The sequence below is a fragment of the Mytilus edulis genome, chromosome 13 (assembly GCF_963676685.1).
Source record: "Mytilus edulis chromosome 13, xbMytEdul2.2, whole genome shotgun sequence".
Classification (NCBI taxonomy): Eukaryota; Metazoa; Mollusca; class Bivalvia; order Mytilida; family Mytilidae; genus Mytilus; species Mytilus edulis.
In genome coordinates this window covers 11,207,515-11,232,098 of record NC_092356.1, presented here as the reverse complement: position 1 = coordinate 11,232,098, position 24,584 = coordinate 11,207,515, and the positions used below count along the sequence as shown (strand labels likewise).

General features: G+C 30.8%; 1 protein-coding gene across 2 annotated transcripts; it reads left to right on the top strand.

The window, feature by feature from the left end:
* The first annotated feature begins 374 nt into the window (after positions 1 to 374).
* Positions 375 to 24,154, top strand: LOC139502145 (uncharacterized). 2 transcript variants are annotated; one of them, XM_071291520.1, is made up of 8 exons: positions 428 to 624; positions 12,077 to 12,188; positions 13,157 to 13,848; positions 14,182 to 14,293; positions 17,036 to 17,137; positions 18,489 to 18,791; positions 20,312 to 20,407; positions 23,081 to 24,154. In XM_071291520.1, exons 2-8 carry the CDS (start codon positions 12,185 to 12,187, stop codon positions 23,875 to 23,877), a joined length of 2,106 nt encoding a protein of 701 aa, XP_071147621.1. In that variant the 5' UTR covers positions 428 to 624; positions 12,077 to 12,184; the 3' UTR covers positions 23,878 to 24,154. The 2 variants fall into 2 exon arrangements, with proteins under 2 accessions (XP_071147623.1, XP_071147621.1); XM_071291522.1 differs by lacking the exon at positions 12,077 to 12,188 and having other exon boundaries at positions 375 to 624.
* Positions 24,155 to 24,584: the final 430 nt, after the last annotated feature.

Sequence of the window (24,584 nt, the reverse complement as noted above, 5' to 3'; positions counted from 1 at the left end):
TAAATTGAAAGCAGTTTTCAGTAAACAGTTGACAAATCAATTAAAGCATGAGGAAGTTACGCACGGCCGTAAAATCAGTTACGAAATTTTTTTTTATTTTCATTCTTAAAGATACGTACGGCTTCTTTTTTTATCGTCATAGAAAACAGTTATTTTTGTATTCTAACTACATATTATACAGACCTTTGACAATTTTCTTGACTAACAATGCTTTAGATCAAGAGTATTTAGGAAACTTAAAATCTTATCGCTACGGTCATCTGCAATGTTGTGCCGGCGCAACGACAGTTACGGACGGCCGCTTTCCCCCAGTGGATAGTAGGTAAGAATTATTTGTAGAGATTAAACAATACAGTACTTGTGTGTACGATCCCGTTTAAGTATGAGACGTATGATAAACACTCTGCGTGACACTTTTATTTTAAACGTTGTGTTTATATACACTATTTCGTATGACAAGTGTTAAAGACCGTGTCAGATATTTAAACATGATTTAAAGTATGTTGAATATCTTTTATAATAGTTTTGAATCAATGCTTTGTTTTGTTGCTATGATATTGTTTTTTTAATGACGGATTGAAGAACAACCAGGATTTGTTAGTTTCATTACAGATACATGTCGAGGTAAGTACATTTGTATATATTGCAAATATATCAAACACAATGGTGTAATGCTGAATAATGCTAGGTTTACTTTAATAACAGATAATACTCATATTTTATCATTTTGAAAAAGGGCTGGCACTCGCATGCAAGTAACTGCTATTAATTCCTTGTTAATTTATGTTATCCATTGTCATTCCTTTTTGACATCGGTCTCGGTCTTCTTTTAAACTGAGTTTTATTGTGCATATTAATGTGTGTTTGTTTATTACACATTAATCAAATGTATAAGGGAGCGTTGAGATCTCATGAAACATGTTTCCTCCCGCTGCATTCTTTCGCTTGTCCAAACAAATACAGGCACCTATGATCTGTGTTGGTTTCTAGCCCGTAGTCAATACTTCGGTGTTGACATGAATATTAATAGTGTTGTCATTTTTATAAATTTCCTGTTTACAAAACTTTGAATTTATCGAAAAACTCAGGAGTTTCTTATCCCTGGCATAGATTATATTAGCCGTATTTGGCACATTTTTTTGAAATTTTGGATCCTCAATGCTCTTTAACTTTGTACTTGTTTGGCTGTATAAATATATATTGATTGTTCTCACCAGAAAATTGTTTCAAGTTACCTTAATTATAAAATGATATCAAAATGCCGGGGAGCACTGCGAGGGGAGGCATATGACAATTCACAGTCAATTTGACATCAAGGCTTTTTGAAAGTTTAATGATCCTTAGAAAGTAACAAGACGATGTTTGATTGGCTATGTTTTGAACCTACTGTTGCCTTTATTTGCCTAAAACAGATATACACAGACTTGTTTAAAAGAAAACAAACTAATGTACGATTTTATGTTATTAATTTGCTATTCGTGTTCAAAAAGTATAAACAAAAAAAGTATGTATACATTGGTTCAATAATTTCCGTATTATTGTTAACACCGGAAACTTATTTCCTATGACCTAAATAACAAACTGATATATCATGTAAAAATCAAAATAATTGATCGATTTTTTCTTGTCAAATCCTACGAAGTTCGAACTCATTTTTGAAATGAAAACACGATATTTTTCAATTGTAAGACATTGCGTACAAAATTAAGATAAACATAAGTAAAATGAAATATTTTAAATACCCAATTTAATTTCACAAAGAAGAAAGAAGGTCATGAAATTTTAGGACATTGACTGGAGATAGAATGAAATTCAAAACAGTGTGGCTGTGGCCATTGATTGACACATTAAATTCATCCATTGACTAGGACAATTTAGGTGAACGTTTATATGTAACGACAACTGCTCTCTATACGCGGGTATGTTAATGCTGTATTTTCAAAAAAATGAAAAAATGATGCTTAAATTTCAACTTTTAATAAAAAAGACTTTTTGACTCATTGTTAGTTTAATGTGTTATATTTTTTAGTTGTGCTAGTATGTTGACAATATAAATTTTCGTTTTCAAAAATAACATTCTCAAATTATCACGTGGTTATCACGTGATCCTCAAAATCTATTTATAAACATGAAAACAGTAAACTCAAAAGTGCTAGCGTGTAGACACTCTTGTTTTTCTAAGTATTGTTATCTGTGGATAGCTTATAAACCAAAGTATAAGAAAAGTGCTACTCGCCTCCTTTGAATGAAAAGATTTATTAAATAAACGGAGATTTTCGACTAAATTGCGCCAAAAATACTATAACCTTCAGATATTACATCGTCTAACACTTAAACGGAAAAAACAACATGAACCGAGTAGCAGTTTTCGTAAAATATTAATATTCAGCTTTCTGTACGTTTATTTGAATCTAAATTTCATTATTTCTACACGCTAGCACTTTTGAGTCAAAGTTAACTTGTTTCATAAGTTTTCGGGTCCGTCATTGTTTACAAACGCACAAGTGACTTTCAAAGGGAAGTAATTCTGTAAAAAGAAATACAATTTTCAGTCATCGGGTAATTGTTGCTGATCTTTATTTCAATGTACTTTTTGTTGCATCTTCTCCATAACCAATTTATTTAATAAAAGAAATGTATATTTTACTTGGAGAATATATCAGAATGATTATAATTACACATCGGCTTGGTATGAAGCCCCTTTTTTTCTGTTTGGTTTCTGTACGGAATTTTTCTACGGACACTAGCTTCATCTACCAATAAAACATGACCTCCGTGTATTCACACAACAGTGTGGGAAGTGTTATTAAACACCATTCAATCAATCAGATAGTTCTTTGAATTGTGTTTTCTATTTTGTCAGATGAGGTGCCTCTCATGTTTAGGTTTTGTCTCTTGTAACTGTGTAAACTGTCAGAGTGTACAATAAAATCTCGAATCTTACTCATTCTTTTAATAAATCATACAGACCCATACACTGTTCATCATTCAGTCGTTGGTCACAGTGGCAATCACACCATATATAATGACAGCTTGGAATATATATTCAATGTCCTGCTTATTTTTTCTCTCAATAAATTAAATTATCACATACTGATATAAAACATAGTTAAAGAACAATAGATGTTGATTTCATAAAAAAAAACTTATGATAGTCAGTAAGTATGGGACTATTAAATAAATGAATACCAAATATGATAGTTCAAGAGCTAATGGAAATTTAATAATATTTCAAATCCTGCAACATTTTCATCACACATTCCCTTTACACCATGTACACATTCAATGAACATTCTGTGTCTCATTCAAGCATACTTAAAACTCCAGAATATGTATTTATTCTATGTATGTATATATGTACCATTATCTCTGTAACTTAAATTTGTATTTAGTTTATGAGAATAAAATATTCTAAAACTGCAGAATATTTTCTTTTACAGCTAATTTCCTAAAGCTTGTAGAGTAAAAGTTTGGTTGGCCTGTTTTTTTTTGTTTGTATAAACATTTACCCAAGCTTAAAGCACATACGATTGTCATCTTCAAACAATAAATATAGACAAACTTAAACCTGTAAATATTAAAGTTAAATGTAATTGGATGTTATTTAAATTAACATTGTACAATATACAAAAAAGCAAACATGCTCTACATGCAATAGGAAATCAGCTGTAATATGTGCCTTCCTTTTAAGGTATAAGAAACAGAAATACAGGTATATATAGGGTGTAAAGTTTTTTTAAATTAGAAAAAATCATGAACTTGGACAACTGGTTTAATTATCTATATTTTATTTATATCAATATAATATATTATCTTTTATAATTGCAATGCTAACCATCAATGAGGTGTTTATTTTTAAGGATAAACAGCATAAAACTAGCAGACATCAGTTTAAACCATGTTGAAAAGTTAAAGTTATAATATTTATCATCTTTTTAAGCTTCATGTAATTAGATAATTGAATTATTGATAATTGCTTTTCAATAAGCATTGTTTGGTACTTTCTTAAAAAGGTGGAGTGAATGTTTTTGTAAGGGAATATATGATCAGTGTCTGACAGAAAACACTACAGGGCAATCTCAAAATTGTTTCATTTAACCCAAGTAATTTAAAATATACATTCACTGATTGATTGATTTGAAATTGTGTATTAAATGCAGCCAACATAACTTATTTTACTTCATGTGCTACAAAATGTATGTTTTTCTATGTGTCACAACTTACCATCATAACCAAATATCATAGAATTTTTTGTTTTTCTTATAAAACATGTTTCACAATGATCATAGAAATTAGGGAATGGGTGATCCTATTGATGAATCTATTTGCTAATTTGTATGTGAAAACATTTCATCATTCCTAATACTTTTGCTTTTGTTTCACATTATTATTAATAAACAATATTAATAATTTTGATTTTAATATTCCATGGAGCACAGCTAAGTATACTTTATCTGACGAATGAAATCACAATTTGTTCACATTGACACATTTATGAAGTAAAAGTTCTGTGAAACATCCTCTCCTCAGTGATCATAATTAGGACACAATATCACATACTATTTGTATTCCACTATCTTATAAATTTTTCCTCTAATGATCATGAATTAAACACATGTTCCAGAATCATTGCAGTTAGTTATTCATTCATTTCAACCTATTTCCTTTTGTTGAACCTGCTTTTTCATACAGCAAATTTTTCTCACTTATTTTTAATACAGTGAATTAACTTCTAATTTGTATTCCTTTTAGCACAGTTAAAACAGTCTTGATTCCATTCATTTTGTCACACATATGTATAATGAAGAGTCTTTTCAGGAGAATTAATTTTCTCTTTATATCTCTTGTACAGGAATCTATTATGAAAATAATATCCTTGTTTGTGTTCCATTTGTTGATCTTCCTTAGAATGACAAGTGCAGTCTTTGTGTCTTATTCGTTTTATCAAATGTCCTATTGTATTGGAAGTAGCCATTGTTTCTCATTCATCTTAAAATCCTGCAAAAAAATGATATTATTATACACAATATATTTAATTTATAAGCCCCATTGCTATATATACTAGTATATGCATAATATCTATTACTTCAATCATTGTACTTGATTTATATGCTCTAAAAGTGCCCTGTTATTAATATTTTGAACATAAAAATCATTAAAAATTCTTATTCTGTGCCAAAAGGGGAACTTCAATATAATAAAATGTTAGTAAGCTTAAGAGCATAAGCCCTAAGTATCAGCAGTGGTTGGTAAAACCAAAAGTAAACTTACATGTTTGTAAAAAAATAATTGCCATGTTTGTTTACTTTCTTAACACATAAATATAATTATAGACAGATTAATCTAAACTCATAAGCAGTTAATCTTTAAATAGCTTTCATATCACTTCATGTGACTATAAAATAAGTGTCAGTGACAATACTATAATACTTAAATGCTTACGTGATAATGCAGACTTCCTACATGTCAAGTCACTTGGAAGCAGTAAAAAAAAACCAGTGAATACAAATTCTGCAAAAGACAAATATAAAATTGCATAACCAAAACTTTAAAAGCAATAAGCACACAAAAAGATTTTTTAAAAACATGTAGGAAATAGGCAATAAAGGAGATATTTAAAACAAAATGATTGTTGGTTGCTTAACGTCCAGTGGCAAATATTTAAAAAAAAAACTGTTAGGTATTTAATCTGTATGATATTGAAATATTTTCATCAATTGATCATGTTAATGTAGATTGACAACTTTTAAAGTCACTTATTTGGATTATAACATTTTAATAGTTATCAAGCAAATCCTACAAGTAATAAATAGTCTTTAAAATGTCAATTGAATGAAAGTGGTGATCAATTAAAATTTTCACATCTTTAACTAAAAATTAAATTAGATAATATATTAACTGAGATGAGCCAATTCTCTCATTTTGTAAAATCTCAGTAGCCTGTTAACTGAAATATGACTTAATAGTACCTTTTATTTGTTTGTACATGCATTTATAAATTCTTTGACTTTGTATGACTGGTATTTTCTCATAAACTTAGAAATGACAATGCATATATAAATACTATTTGTGAAACAAATACCAGTTTTATATTTATATACATTCATGCTTTAGTTAAATCACAATTAAAAAAAAAAATTCTGAATATTGAAACAATGTCATTCTCTGTTTAACATGTAAAAACACCAACACTGTTCATTTGTGGACTTTGTGTAAGTGGTGTATAAAAGTATAAAAAAAAATGACTAAGCCTATTAGGAGAGGCAGACTGGGTATATATGATAATATAGGGGGTGCACCTCTTACTACCAAAGTTAAGGAGCTATGTTTACATAAATGAATAGTTTTAATTTATTGCATACACTGAACCAAGGGGGGAATTAAAGGGAGGTAATTATTATGTAACTATACGAATTTTGATTGGCTAAATCGGACGTTGGGAGAATTTGCTATAGAGTGGTGATTTTTTGGTTACACCGAGATCAAAGATTTATCAACTTGTTGTTTTTCGACAACATCATTGCGACATTAGCAATATCTTCAAACATGACCGTTGTTCCCTTGAACACTTACAGTTTTGAGTAAGAAAATCGCCAAAAACTAAGATTCATCAACGTCCATGTTTAGCTTGTCACGTCACACTACCCGCGATATGCTCTTTTAAAAGACTCTTAAACTATGGGGTCACCAAAGGTTCTCAACACCTAAATAAAGTAATTCGAAAAAAATAATCAGAAATAACACGATGTTTTGATTTATATTAGTTATATAAAATCAAAACATAAAGATTATTTCTGATGAATTTTTCGAATTATTTTATAATTAAAGGCGTTTAGAAACCTTTGGTGACCCCACAGTTTAAATGTCTATCGTAGGTACGTTGTGAACAGTGGTCGTTACAGACAAACGTTCACGTAAATTGTCCCAGTCAATGAATGAATTTAATCTGTCAATCAATAGCCACAGCCACACTGTTTTGAATTTCATTCTATGTTGAAAATTCCTTTCTACGCTTGTAGTAGTAATACAAACTTTAATGTCATCTATTACATTACTCATTCCGTTCAGTTAAATAATATATATTTTGTCGCGGTCAACCAACTCCTAATGGCTTCCTGTAAAATTTACAAAGGGATTATTTCAACTTCACCATAAGTGACCACGGTCATCTGTTATAAATAGACACAGTGTAGTTTATAGTATTGATAAATGTATCTATTTCCGATGCAAAGACGCTATGACTGAATGAATAATAATACCAAAATATGCCATCAATTTTACCGCTTAAAACAAATTTGTTTTTATGTTCACTCCCTATTTAGAATAATTAGTTTAACCCTTACATTGCCTTTTGTCTGTTATTACATTTGCATAAAGAAAGAATCAGCAACACATATTATACTCTCTCCCATAATAAAGTACAGTGCATTATGTGACTAATCACCAACACTTTACTACCAAATTATGTTGTGAACTGCACACACTAACTGGCTTATACACACATTTGATATTTTATGCAAGGACAATGATTGTGTAATAGATTAATTAACACTTGAGTGAATTACAAACACCTCAGTATGTTAAATGACATCTATTTATGAGAAAGAAGATGTGTTATGATTGCCAATGGAACAACTGTTCCCAAGAGACCAAAATGACCAAGTCGTTAACAACTATAGGTCACAGTACCGCCTTCAACAATAAACAAAGCCCATATTACATAGTCAGCTATAAAAGGCCCCGATAAGACAATGTAAATCAATTCAAACGAAAAAACTAACGGCCTTATTTATATGAAAAAAATGAACGAAAAACAAATATGTATCACATAAACAAACGACAACGACTGAATTACAGGCTCCTGACTTGGGACAGGCAAATAAATCAATAATAGGGCGGGGTTAAACATGTAAGCGGGACCCCAACGCTCCCTCAAACCTAGTACAGTGGTATAACAGTACAACTCTAAAAATCAGTTGAAAAGGCTTAACACATCAAATGGACAAAACATACAAGTGGACGTTGCCGGGTACTTGTACATCCCGACAACAAAAAGACACTAGGAACAGATCTGAGAGTACTCGCAGTTATCTAGTTCAAAGCCACTAACAGCTAATAAAAAAAGCATGCATATCGTTGTCTAATCAATTTACCTATTAAGTTTATTGTATGCATTTCTGGTCATCATTTATATAATTTATATTATCTCAATATTATTTTGTTAGAACATAAACTAATGTACAGTTACATTTTTGTTTGGGTTTTAATTTCGTAGATAATTCTCATCCACGAAATAAACGAAATTAAATCAGCGACGAATATTTCTGCTTTTAAATAGTGTTAAGATCTCAATTCAAGCTTTATGCATTGCACTTGACTATTACATGTTGGGTTGATATACAATTGTAGAGGATTAAATAGCAAAGAGATTGAAGACACAACAAGGATGTTTTCTTAAAAAACAAAACATTTTTAAATGAATTGTGTGTTTTCTTTTCTTTTGTTAATGATGTTTATCGAAATAATAACCCCATAATTTTTCCCTCGTAGTCTTTCTTAAATTGACATTTTTTCAAAAAACTACTTGCAGAATTTATCTTTTTGATAACAAAATACATGGCACGAGTACAGTTTGAACCTGTCCGGTACTTCAGTCAAATATTTACATTAAATTTCATTGCAAATAAGATTTAAAAAAAAACACCACTGAAAGATGACCAATCAAAATGGTACCGTGTTACCTCAAGCTTCCAAATAATGTAAACAAAACATCAAACAAACAAAATTTTGCTTAGAATCTCCCGAAGTATACGTTTATGACCCAGTTTTTTCTGCAAAGAAATACAGTTTTTATGTTGTACAATTGTCAAATTTAAGGGAATATTTTTGTTGCTCTTTTTCGTATGAAATTCGCAATGATTTTGCGATAAAAAGAATTTATTGATAAATAGAACATGTAGAATGTATCAACATCAGAATTAATACGCGATTGTCTTGAAGTATAGAATATGGATACTGACGTTGATTATCATCTTAAAAAAGTGTTAAAGCATTCTTTTATTAGTCTTTATGAATGTCAATTTTACTGTTAAGTCTGTTTTTGGTGTTCTATGAAAATTTTTGCATTTCTATTTTTTATTTTTGCTAAAGTGCTTTTTTAGTATGTCTTTTTGTGTTTCTTTGATACATATAGCGTAGCTATGTACATCTGCAACCCATCAAAATGCTCTTGTGCTATTGTAAAAAAAATGGTATTCTTGTTTTTCATTTTTGCTAATGTGCTTTGTTTATATGCCTTTTTGTGTTCCTTTGATACATAAGACGTAGCTTTGTACTTAAATATCCCGTTATTGTACTTTGTTAAATAAAAAATCCTTATTTTTGCTAAAGTGCACTATCTATATGCACTTTTGTGATACCTTTTTAACAAGTTTGTTTGTTTTTATAGTGATTAAGAATATAACAATATGATGACTATTGTACCCCTATTTTTGACAATTTTTCCTTTCATTTTCTGTTTGTTTTGTTCAAACAGTGATTAAGAATATAACAATATGATGACTATTGTACCCCATTTGGACATTTTAACCTCTTTTTTCTGTTTGTTTTGTTCAAATAGCGATGTCAATATATTGGAATTTGATTTGACTGTCATACGTCCATTCTTTTGATTTTGGCATTTGATTATCAACTTTCCGTTTTGAATTTTATTCGGAGTTCCTCTACCCCTTGTATTTTTAAATTTTGATTCACTAAAATAATTATATCATTACATGATGTAAATGTTTTGTATATACGAACTTTTTTTCATTTAAAAATTATATTATCATCAATTCATAGTATAAATAGGAAACTACTGGACATTGGGGATAAAAAGAGTATATTTAGTTTTGAATCCGAACACTGTTGAATACCAGATCAGGTAATAATAATACACTAAACAAACAAAAACTGCACTTTATTTTGAACTAAAAATTCCATAAACATGATAAATATGTCACACAAGCGGTAAATGAGTGCTTTAATTCTCTTGGAGAAGATTTTGGATTATCAACTGACAGAGATAAGCCATTTTGAAGATGTTGCATTTGATCATCTTTCAATGGACAATTGTTTAAATAGACTTCAGAAACTAATTTAAATAATTTATATTTATACCAAGGGTTAATTCCAGATATAAGTAATTATTTATAAGTCTTTTTTCAGATTCATGAAATTTTGATCATATATATAAGTTTATTTGAAGTAAAACAGGGCTAACATTTGCAGGGAAAAAAAAATATTATCTCTGTACTGAGATACAGTTTGTAGTAACCTCTGTGTGTTTACCAAGAATATGTCTTTGTACCATAAATTAGTAACATAAAAAAAACAAAAATCCTAAGAAGCAGTTCAACACCTGAGCCAAACTACCAATCAGATGACATTAGTGTCGTGTATGTTTTAACCGCTACTTTAAAAACAACTGTCATCTCAGACGGTTTCAATTTTGAGGTTATAAATATTTACTTTTAGTTCGCAGTTATATATCAATTTCGTATTGAGTTCACATTTTAATCAACATCCTGTAGCCTTTACTCTGACTTTACAGCGTCAGCAATGTCTGAAAAAAACATCAATAGCCAAGGGTGTCAACAGATATGAATATGGATGTATCAAAACTTATTGAATGCTGTTAAGGGTCTTCTTCATAAATACTATAAGATGGCCAAGAGTAACAGCTTCTGGGTGCTGGAGTCTTGTATATTTTTTTACACCTCATTTGTCATCATGATATTATCTCTTGGTCGTGTTCATTTTGACGTGACTCAGTTTTGGTGCATTCAGCTGTTGGTATTTTTTTTACTTCTGGCGTCCCTGGAACATCGGTATAAAAGTGATACCTATGTAATAAACAAATAAAGAAAAGCCAGTGTCACTCTGACATCATGCAATACAATAAAAAGTAAAATCACAAAAATACTGAACTAAGAGGAAAATCAATCCGGAAAGACTATAATGACATGGCAAAATTAAAATACAAAACGCATCAAAAAAGAATGGACAAGACCTGTCATATTCCTGACTTGGTACTGGCATTTTCAAATGTAGAAAATGGTGGATTAATAATAAATGCAACTCTGTATTGGTCTTGCTCAGCTCGTGCAGATTACATTTGCTTAGAAGTACTGTTAACGGACATCAAAATCAGAATTCACTGCATATCACTACTTACAGTTATGGTATCAATAGTTATCAAAGGTACCAGGATTATAATTCAAAACGCCAGACACGCGTTTCGTCTACATAAGACTCATCAGTGACGCTCAATGGTGAACTTTTCCCCTCATTAGTAGCATATGTCACTTCCTGACTCAAATATAGTGTACACTATCATGTTAAACATTAACCTTAGCGTGTCGATCCAGTTAACTACTAAGAGTGAATATGAAAGTTAAGACAGTTACACATCGAAAGCAATATAGTTAAACTTCTACATTATAACCGTTCCGCTTAATTCTTAAATGATAGCATAATATTTATTAAAAAAAATTACATCCGAAGCTCTTTGTAAGAGTATCATATTTTTACAGTTATTATTCTGGTATATGGTTTCTTGAGATAACTTATCTTATGTCGGCTTCTTCGTTTTTGTAGACTTGTTAATTCATTTGTTGATGTTTTATGAAATTCATTTGATATTTTTGCCTTTTTCTTCTTTTAGTAAGTAGTAAGTTTTATTAACTGCAGTAAATTCAAAATCGTTCAGACAATTCCATTTTAGTAAATTCAGTATTCAGCTCTCCCTTAATACCATTAGCGAGTATGGTCTTCAGAAACGATGATTGTCCGTCAGAAGGGGAATATAGAAGAGTGGACCATTTTAAGAGAGAGAAATATATCTTGCACGTTAGACAAGTCATTGTGCATTTCGAAAAGCATTTGACATTGTTAGACAATTTTAAAATACATTTGTTTCATATAGATTTATAATTTGTAAGAAATACGACTCTTCTCTAATGGACATTATATTATAACCGATATCTATCCTAAATTCCGGTCAACCCGATGATAAGTTATTTATTTTCACTTGCAGTGCGATGTGAGATTTGTCCAAGTGAATTCATTCGAATAGTTAAGCAGCTTACCACACAAATCATGCAAATGGTGATACAAGCATGAAACTTTGAAAGAACATGCCTTTATGCGTATGTAATCATATAAGGGGGGTAGCCATGAAAAAAATCATCCGATCATGGCGGCCGTCTTGGATTTTCGAAATGACGTCTTCACAGGAAAAAGACATTATTTTTATGGCCCGTTTGGCTTGTATTGTACAAAATTGAGTAAATCATTGTTATATAAGATAAAGTATCACTTCCGGTCAAATATCGGCCGATAACCCACTCCTGTTTTTTTAATATTCCGAATATGACTGTTTTATAACCCGAATAATGTCAGTCGTTATATTCCACAAATCTTCGACTAATCTAGAACGAATAGCAATAATAGCAGAAACAGTTTTTTATTGCTTTGTTATATGTTTTGCAAATAGTGATTGTGTATCATGGTTTATATGCAGCTACATGATTTTGTTTCCAATTCATAATTGTAATTATATTATAAGAAGATGAGGTAACGTGGTATGATTCTAAAATACTATCAACCAAAGTTGAAACATAGTGAATGTGAACAATCATAGACAACTTTTCGGCCTTCATCAATGAGTAAAACTAATACAGTGGTGTTGGCTATAAAAGACCCTAACATGAACAATATGAAACAAATTGGTTGAAATGTAACAGCCTTATTTACAAAACAAACAAATATGACAGATGGGAACACAACCACTAAGCTTCAGGCTACTTACTTGGGATTGACACAAAAAGAATGTTGAGGGGTTAAACATGTTTTTGAGCGCTCAATGATAATTGAAACATTGTCTGTGTTTCACCACACGCGAATTGATATAATGGAAACTGATGAATACAATGAAACAGTGTTTGTGTTTAACAACATACGAATTAAAGAAGATATACTGTGGTGTATAATTTCAATCGTTACTTAAAGAACAAAACGTGATTAGATTGTTTTGACTACAAATATATTTCATTAGCTGAGGATCCAAATTATGAATTTGTAACTCAAAAGTCTATAAAAACTTGATTCGTTCCAGATATGGCACCAAAGGATAGGGATAACTTTTTCAAGATAGTGGCTCTTATAGTTGAAATTGCAAGTGATGTTGTCTGGAAATATATAAAACAAAACATACTCGGTTCTTCTAGCTTTGAATCATTTCTTAATTCGAAGAAAGAAAAGCACAAGTTAGTTCATGTGTATGAAACTCTTAATTGCTGTGAATGTGTTTCAGAAAAGATAAAGGGCGAAAGATTGATAGCTAGAAAACAGTTACTTTTATTATATAAATCGGATGATACGAAACAGCTGCCAATTCATAAAAAATATGTTGGCGGTAAAGTGACCCAAATTTGCATCTGTAATTATTATGCAATAGAAAACATTGATATAAAGGTCGTTGATATTACACTTGCGAACTATATTTTGCAAAAATGTGGAAAAAGAGAGCAAGGGCTGGATAATTGGATGACACAAATAAAAGATGTGCGAAACGAAATATTCCACCTGTCAGATATAAAAGAGCTCACAGATAATGAATATAATGCCAAATGGGATACATTGAAAGGATCCATATTAGGAATAGCTAGTTTAATAGACAAAGACTATGAAGAGGAAATCACGAAAAAGATTATTTACACGAAACAGCTCACAGTTATCCCGGCTTATATGTTGAATTATGAGATTCTTTGTCGAGATTACTGGAGAAATAAATGTGCTGAATTTGAGGTAAGATGGTATATTCTCCGACAAATACAAATCACAATTTATTTTTTTTTGTAAAATCTAAATTAGGTTATATTATCATATAATAGATTGGAGTATATATATATCAGGATTTAAACAGAAACAAAAGTCTCTAAATAAGTTGAAGTGGTGTAGTGATCACAATAAATGTCTTCTTAGAAACTTAAAGTAATCATAGACTAATTAAACATGTTGTTAAAAAAATAATTGTACATTACGTATAACGAAGGTTTGAATAAACTTAATTGAGTTTTTGATACGATAGTAAACAGAATGAATAATTATTTTGATTGTTGTTATATTATATTTTAAAAGAGGGCCCAGTGTGAAGAACTTGTGGAAAAAGCAAATGCTTTACAATCAAAGATGCCTAGGGTATTCAGTGAATCGATGGAAATTAATTGCCAGACCACCATGAACAGAATACGTAAATATCAACATTCCGCACACATACATACAAGTACTTTACGTCAGAGGTGTCTGAAAAGTTAAATAACAAAAATACTGAACTGCCAGGGATTTTGAAAACGGAAATTACCTAAGAAAAGGGCAAAATCAAATTCTTAAACACATAAAAGGAATAAATAACAACTGTCAAATTTTTGATTAGGGACAGGCATTTTTTATGTAGAAAATGGTTGAAAAGACCTGGTTGTATAGCTAATTAAACCTCTCACTTGTATGACAGACGCATTAAATTACGTTGGTTTTTTTTCATGTGTTCAACCGAACATAAATCATTTCTTTTCTTTACAAGGCTCAATGACACAAAACAGAAATGATTTATGGGATGTAGGTTTGCAGTATCTAGTCATTTAATTATACATTTAGAACATACTAACATGTCAACAAACATTTAACACATAGAAGTGCTGGTGATACACAAAACCGGTCCTCATCATATTATTTTCATTAAAAGTATGACAAACAGCCTGCAAAATCTACAAAATGTAATCACAAAATATAAGAAACAATTAACTATATGTAAGTTAAACAGTGTACACGTGCATCTATTGCAATGTACAAATATATCCTAGTAAGAATAATCGTAAACGTGTGAAAGACATTACCTATATAGAACAAAAATGGTTTTTTTAAACAAAAACAAAAAAAAACGAACAGACCTTAACAGCAATTGAATTAAACGTCTAGACTTGTTGAATGAAAACCGTCGATTGTTTTTATTCCCTCTACATATGCATGGGCGAATACACCCGTTGCAAATTACTACGTATAATGGTATTCGTTAAGCCTTGTAACGAAAAGAAATTTATATTGACAACGATTTGTGAACAAAACAAACAGACATAAAAGGAAAAAAATGAGTTTTTTTGTCTAAAAAGTAAAATCACAAAAATACTGAACTCCATGGAAAATGAATAAAAACTGTCTTATTCCTGATTTGGTACAGTTTAATCGTATGTAGAAAATTAATCTGATTATATAACTGGTCATAACTAGCTACACCCCAACTTGTATGACAGTTGCATAAAATTCCATAATATTGACAACGATATGTGAACGAAACAAACAGAAAAACAGGTAAGATAGTCAAAAATGAGGTACAGCAGTATAATTGTGCTATAATCTTAATCTTAAAACAAACAAATATTTAACAAAGAAACTTGTTCGTATAGTAGACATCATAAAGCCCTGAAATAAAGGAACGAAAATCAATTCAATCGAAAATAACTACTGTTTTACTATTATTAACAAATGACATTATATCACAGATATTAATAAAGCAGCCGCGGTTTAAACATTTTTGGTTTTATAAAAAAAAATATAATAAATTTTACAACTTTTACGGCATATTTTACATAGCCAGAATATCATATTTTCTTTAGCCGTTGGTTTCTTAATGACAGGCATGTTGAAACCCTTCCATGATCTTCCAATGTCAATTCAAGTGTGTTTATATAAAATACAAAACTTTCAAGAGTGTTCACCATGCAGTTGCGAATATGAAACCTCGGGCACTGAATTTTTTTTAATAACGAAATATACGTTTTGATCGAGGACAATATAATTCATGATTCTTTTTTTTACTCTTGTTTATATTTACGGCTTACTTACTTATATACCATTTTGAAATCTTAAATGTAAAAAAAGCAACACCACTACCTATACACTTTAGACAATACAAGCAATGATTTGTTTTTGATTTTTTTACTCAGGAAAACATTTATCAAGCTTATTCTTATAAAATATCATTATTTTCTTGTCCTGGCAACTACAAATTACCAAATGGCCTTCAACACTAAGCAAATTAAGCTGCACAAGTCCTGGCATGAACGAATGTAAAAACGACAAAACTAGCAATTTTTTTTTTATCAAAAAGAAAAACATTTTTCGGAAGGCGCTCTATCCTCTCTTGACCAAGAACAACAGAACCTACATAACAACATAAGAACACATTAATAAACTCTACGAACTTGACTATCACATCGACAAAAGGCAATGACGGACGGTATACCCAATTTCTGGAAGCAAGTACGCAGTAAAAAACAAGTTAAAAATAATTCATGTCTATCCGGATTAAAAACGTCAATAAATAACTGACTTAGAAACGACACGTCAAAAAGTAATTTTATCAATTGCGCACTGCTTTAGAATATACATGTATATAGATTTTTTATATAAAAAAAAGATCAAAGGTTTTTTTCAAAATAAATGCCAATAACTACGAATACTCTTCTATCGATATTGTGTCTATTTTGACTGTTTTTGGTATTGTTCGTGTCTTGTGGATTTTTACAAAATCATTTCTCAGTGAACGCAAACTTGTATAATACTTATCGGAATATACTGTTTCAATTCTGTTAAAATTGTCTTGCTCAAACCTGAATTTTGCTTCGGATGAGATTTTTTTTCCGTTAGTTTTGGATAACCAATAAATATCAGTCACATTTCTAATCATATAATCGTAACTGAAAAATTGGTTGTTCTTCAAGATTTGAAAGACAATTCGAAAATGGCTATCTGTTTGTGACGATTAATTTTATATAGGCTTTTAAACAAATATGACCAGTAAAAGATTTCGACCTATCTACACATGAACGGAATAATGTCTTTATAATTCTTCCAGTTATCGACTTTAAAACATGTTGCATACATTCTAAATTCTAGAATATTTTATTTTGTGCATTTACTAATTTTTATTTAACAGAAAAGTTTAAAACTTGTGTTGACAAGATAAATATACTTATCGAGGTTTTTGGAAACCATGAAACAATGAAAGTGGTGACGCCTGAAGAAAAAGTAGAAGAAGGTATGTTTTATGAATACCCTTACTGAACAAATAAGCCCTGCGGCAACATTTGCCGCAAGTTTGCAGCAATCATTGCCGCAAACTTGCAGCAAGCATTTGCTGCAAACTTGTTGTAACCATTTTACCAGACAAATGAAGGTTATATAGGACAAAAGGTAAGTTTAAAGGAATATGAAGGGGAGTTAAGTGTCATGTACAACCAATCATTGCCAAATAAACGCACACACAACTATGACAAAAGGTAAAAATTAAGGAGTGTGTAGGGTTTGTTTAATGTCATGTTCAACCACTTATTGCGAAACAAAAAAACACATATATAGGACAAAAAGTAAGCATAAAGGAGTGTGTATGTTTTTTTTTCTTGCAGGAACTACACATATTCCAATGGCATGTGTGTAGACTCATTCAATTTATATCTTAGATATTACACAGCAGCATTTCTAAAAAGTCAATTCCTGCCTATATACAAACAGTCTTTGAAAAATTCCAGCAAACTTTTTTAAGGTTAATACGCATGCCTAGTCAATATTGTGTGGTTCTTTCAATGTTCTGGCAAATATATAGAACGGTCAAGTGTTCAGCAATCTTGCGGCAAACATAGAGAATGGTCAAAGTTTTCTGCAATCTTGCGGCAAACACTCTTTATAATTTTAAATAAACTTTTTGGTAATCTTACGGCAAACATTGATGTTTCTGCAAACACTATTTCCTGTGTTCTTGTAAACTTTTCATTTCCATAAGGGTAGCTCATAGCTCCATATAACACAATGAGATTTTTATCACTTGTCGACGTTCATCAATTTTCTTTAAAAATATTTTCTTTTAAAACTACTGGGCCTATTTCAAAATATTTATAACGCTAAACAAGTACAAAGTTGAAGAGCATTGAAAACTCAAAATTCCAAAACGTTGTGCCAAATATGGCTACGGTAATCTATGCCTGGCATAAGAAAATCGTTAGTTTCTCAAAAAATCAAAGTTTTGTAAGCAAGAAATATATAAAAATGACAACATTATTGATATTAATATTCCATATGTCAGCATATCTTTTTTGTAATTACAAAAGTTCACCGTCACTAAAAATCAGTTGCATTCATACATATTTGCCTACGTCCAAATGTAACTGGCCATATTCGCAATTTACATGTATAAATAAAATAACATGGTTGTATAAAGCTTCAGTAAAACGACATGGATAGTTTTATATAAAGGACAGTCATGTTGGTTTATGTTTTTTAAATTCAATTTTAATGGTATAATTAAGAACCATATTATGATAAAAGACTAATGATTTAAAGAATTATTGAAAAACGACAACCTATGATAAGAACATGTAACTTTCCTATTCCAGACTTGCAAAGGAGTGTACATGTACCCGCCTTTTTACAACTTAACGTACCAACAACATGGGATGAAACGAAAGTTTTTGACTACCTTCAAGATATGAGATTGAGCGCAAAATCTGACGTAAATATAAGAATTATGGCAATATCACGTGAGGACCTGAACATGTATACAGAGATAGCAAAAACAGTTCTAAGAAATGTTGATTTACTGAAAAACGAAATAAACACAATACTGTCTGGAATGCTATCAGAAGTGGCAATTGATTCAAAAGAAGTTGCTGATGTGTTAGTGAATTTGACAGTACCAGGTAGTATATGTATTTGTTGTTCTTTTCGTTTTTCGATTCGGATCATTGTGCAAGGTCTGAGAAGTATCATTTAACTTTTTATTTGAAAAAAGCAACCATACAAAAATATATTTTTTATGAATAAACGCTATCGGCATTAACTTTACAGAGATTCTTTTCTATATATTGATGTTTGAAATTGGGGCTTCTTATCAAACTACAAAATGAGTCATTTTGGTAAGGACCTAATTTGAACGTAATAAATTATAATCCTGGTACCTTTGATAACTATTGGACCTGAATATATACAGATCCAATCCATTTTCTAAAATTTTAAAAATATATCATATTGATAAAAAGACATGTAAAGTGATATTTAACTACTTTTGTCAAAGTGGGATTTTAAGTTCTGAAATTAAAACCCCAAATACTTATCCGAATATCATGAATATTGAGATTTTGGATAAAGTAGACAAATCTTCTACAATGAGCAAGCCATCCACAAATAAGCTTTCCTTATTGTTGTGTAAAACACAATGCAAAACAGTCACAGGAAACACGACCAGAGGACAAAAATAACACTTTTTAAATGTCAGAAAATGTTTACCAATCCTCTAGAATCGTTATGAATATTGTTATTCCGTGAGAGAAAACGCATCATATATGCTCTCATAAAAATTAGATGTTCCGCAGGTCGGTTAAAAATCAATTCACTAGTGAGTAGTTGTTAGTTTTATATGCATTAGCCATAATTTTTCTGTATTGATAAAAGCTTGTTGTTCAACACATTTTCTATGTAGCAATATCAGTATGAAGCTAAAAGCCTATTATAATTTTACGTCTTTTGGTATGGTTAATATCGAAGTGTTTTTTAGGCACTGTGTCATATAGGCGTAGTTAAACATACGTTGAATTGTCAGTCTAAACTTTTAAAGACCTATATGGATGTCAACGTCAAAGCCACAAACAAGTTATAAAAAATCAGGCATCTAAGACTAAATTATCAATACGTACACATCTAACATCCAATGGATTTAGTGTTAAGACGTCATAAACAGTCAGAGAAAAACATGACATTGTACAACGCCGAGATACAGGTATCGAGAGATTGTAGATCTATGAATGTGTATATATATAAAACAACAATATTTAGTTTGCTTTTAATTACTCTTTGTCTATTAGTTTGTCTTAAACAAATGTTTGTCGAATCAATACCATTGAAGATATGGTCTACCCTCTTTTTATAGGCTGTGTTGTCAGATAAGAATTGTACACTTTCTTCCTACCTGCTTATTCTCTCTTTGCATTGGGGCATTTTTTTTATCAAGCTTGTTGTATTATTATCTTTTCTATTAAAACGGTCTTCAAGTTTTATCTAGAGTGTTTAATTTTGTCTCGACTCTTGTCATGCGATGGCAAAGCTTTTTAAAATAAGATTCTATAGACTAGATCAAGACACATATTAGATATAGAAGTATAGTTTAATGAGTATATGCCTTGTAAACGATGCATTTGTACACTAGTTGTGATAATATTTTAAGATGTGCAAAGGGAGAGGAATAGTGGAGAAAAAACAGAACAAATAGAGCAACTTTCAGGTATTCATGATGAACAGGAACGAACAATTGAATTAAGAGGTAAGTAAAACATATAGAAGGAAAAAATGTGATCTCTTAACAGAATAGATATGCAATCCATGTCAAAATAGTCATTAGTTTCACACTATTATTCCAGGAGATACGGCTATTAGGAACAACGGGAATATTCTTTTTTAATAGATACAGTTGGAAATAAAAACTATTTGTATTCAATCAATCCTGTATATTCCATATATAAGAGGAAAACAAAGTCTTTATCGTTGTACCATACAATAAACAAAAGCCAAAACAAAAACAAACATGTGCATGGTTGAATGGATTTCATATTTTCAAACAACCCTTCCCTTACTCGAATAGTTGTATGAGAAAACTGAAAAGGATAAAACGAAAAGGGCAATATCCTAAACGTTCTGATTATTGTCTTCCGGAAAACGATCTTATATATGACTCAAAAATTCAAAAGGTAAAAGACACTGTGAAAACATAAAGACTAACATGGTAAATATAGAGAGGGTTCAATACATATTCGAACTAAACAACCTTTTTCAAATTCATCCAAATTAATTGCAATCCTATTTGTGTGTGTTAGAACCTCATGACCACCGCAGCTGACATCGGATTATTTGCAACACTGGTATGTTAAATAAACGGACGATAACACGATAATTAGAGGGATAATTGGGAGATGGAGTGAATAAATAAACTCATCATAGATACCAGGACTAAATTTAGTATATACGCCAGACGCGCGTTTCGTCTACAAAAGAAAGATGTTAAGCTTAGACAAGTTTTTAAATTATAAATTTGTTAATTCTTATACCTTCTTGTTAATTATCTTGAATATTTGACTGCGTTAAATAAACTACCTCTACAAAAAGGTCAACACAGCCATGAGTATATCAAAATAAGAATATGGTGTTTTGTAAAGCAGATAGTCAAATGAATGTTGCATAGTAAAGCACACCATCTATATATAAGTTAGTTTATATGAAATTGACAATTCATCCTTAAAAGTATTGACCTAAATCTTTCAAAATATGATAGATAAACAGGTCTAGAAATAGACATACAAATAATACAGTTATACAATGTTATAGCTATATTCAAACCTCATAAATCCATGGACAATAAAACAAAATCGGGGTAATTTTTCGATTTGGGCAAAATTCGCTGACACACATGTTCAAATTTTTTATTTGTATTTTGCCAGCTGTACTGATTTATTTATTTAATATTCGTAAAAATCTATGTGAATAAATTATATTGATTTTGTACTTTGATTTCGTGAATTACTTGCCATCATATTCTTTTCTATTCAAACCGCTCGGAGGCAAAATTTCACGACACATACAATAAACAAAAGAAAAAACAAACATGATAAGAACTGCAACCAATGACAATTACTGACTTCCATATCGCTTTCTGAGAATATACAGCATGTGCATGGTTGATTTGGGTTTCATATTTGCAAACAACCCTTCCCTATCTTGAACAGTCGAAAGAGCTGAAAGCAAGAAAACTGAACAGCATATAATAAAAAGAGCAACATCCTTAACTTTCTGATTATTGTCTGCCGGGCATGATCTTATATATGACTCAAAATTTTAAAAGGTAAAAGACACTTAATTTGAGCCCAAATAAAGAATATGTATGAAAACATAAAGACTAGCCTGGTAAATGTGCAGAGGGTGCAATAAATATTCGAATAAAACAATCTTTTTTTTTTAATGCGTCCAAATTAATTGCAATCCTATTTGTGTTACAAACTCATGAGCACGGCAGCTGACATCTGAATTATTTGCAACACTGGTATGCTAAATCAACGGACGACAACACGATTGTTTGAGGGATAATTGGGGGATGGAATTAAAGATGTTAAGCTTTTTTTTTTTTAATTTTTATACCTTTTTGTTAATTATCTTGAATATTTGACTGTGTTAGATAAACTATGTCTACAAAAAAAATCCACAAAGCCATGAGTATATCAAAATAAGAATGTGGTGTTTTGTAAAGCAGATAGTCAAAGTAAAGTTGTGAAACGCAAATTGGTAAAAAATTTAGATCTACACAGCTAATGATATTGCCCGAAATCAGCAGTTGTTGTGATGGGCGCTCATGTCCTCCTTTGATACATTGTAACGAATTTACGTGTTTGCGTTATATATTGAAATCTATAATGGATAAACTGAATGTTGCATAGCAAAACACACCATCTGTATATAAGTTAGTCTAGATGAAATTGACAATTCATCCTTTAAAATACTAACCTAAATCTTTCAAAATATGATAGAAAAGCCGGTCTAGCAAAATAGACATACAAATAATACAGTTATACAATGTTATAGCTATATTACAGTCATTTCTGATTAATAAAGGCAACAGTAGTATACCACTGTTCAGATCTCATAAATCCATGGACAATAACACAAAATCGGGGTAATATTTCAATTAACTTGCATTGCTTACCAATAAGAGACAAAAACAATTAAACATTAACGTGCATGAAAATTTGTTACACAATCATTATAACGAAGATGCCAGGCAAATACTGTTCCCAGTATTACAAAGATGTTTAAAAATATCTTACCAAATGAAGACTTATTTTTAGGCCAAAAATGTTTTGAACAATTTTAACAATATAACAAATGTATGATTACTTTTACAGTTTAAAATTCTTGCTTTTTTCAAATAATTATGCACATTATTATTCAGAGGAACTGTCATCTGATAACTATCCTCTTCAATTGAAAACCAGTTTATTGTGTAAAATAAACGTTCCAGTAATAAAAGGTTCCCAAATCATCGACTGTGTCATCATTGGTAAATTATTTGTTTTTGTTGATCTGACTACAAAAAGACTAATTATCCACCAAACAGACGGGAGGCATAAGGAAGACATCACATTGCCGGATGATCCGCGGGGTTTAACTGCTATAAATAACACAGATGTTGCTGTCTTATATAATGAGTCCTATATAGAGATCATAAGTATCGATACAGGACGAGTACAAAATGCGATAAGAACAAGAAGTGACAACAAAGGGATATCGTATCAAAAAGGTCTTCTGTTTATTCATTTTCATGACAAGTTCATTATAGATGGAATAGATCTGAAAGGAGAAATAATCCAATCAACTTCATATCAGACTTCACCAGGTTCCCTTTCACTACAGTACGTGTCAACTGCTACAGACAGGTTGTTCTTTACTGGTGGGTTTATTTTATACTGCTGTGACTGGTTTGGAGCAATCTTATGGAAGTTTACTGATGAAATGATGAAGTTTCCGGAAGGAGTTATTACAGATGAGATGGGTAATGTATATGTGGGCAGTTATGGATACAACAATGTCATAGTCATCTCACCGGATGGTAAACATTATAAAGAACTACTTACCAGGAAGGATGGCATATTAAAACCGAGAGCAATGTGTTATGACAAATCAAGCCACTGTTTATTGGTTTGTAATGAAAGAAATGGTAAAGCATTTCTATTTGATGTTCACGAATAATGATGGTTTATCGTTACTTCAACTGTTATGAGTAAACAGTGTTTCAAATCAAATTGAATTAATGAATATTGTGTAATGTTTGGAATATTGTAACATTGCACTTGTCAATAGTTACCCAATACAAGGAAGACTCGTTATCACAAAGAAATGATGAAGATTTTCTATGCGAACAATAAATGACTACGTTTGACATTCTCCGAAATTTCTGTAGAACCAATTTAGTTGTTTACACTCATAGCAAATCATTTATTTAATAAAATTGACCAGTAATTACAAATGGTTAATTTTTGGAATATCTATTTCACAGGTAAAAGCGGGCATATTCCAATTGTCATCACTACAATCGTGTCCTATTTTTCTCGAATGTGACCTACCGATTTGTTTGTACTAGTATATGCAACACGATGGGTGCCACATGAGGAACAGACTCTACCTGCCCTTCAGGAAAAGTTGAGATCATTCCTCAAATTTTAAATGGAGTTTCTGTTGCTCAGTCATTCGTTGTGTTTGGTGTTCATTTGTTTGTCTGTTTGTCGCTTTCTTTTGTAGCCATGGTGGTGTGGGTTAATTTGTATGCCCCATTTGTGGGCATTTTTTGTTGATATTTAAAGCGTTTTTTTCAATGTTGAGATGTTTTACTAATGTTTCAGAAAAGATAGAAGGTTTTGGTACCATTAAAATGTAAAATACCGCTGCAAATATTTGCA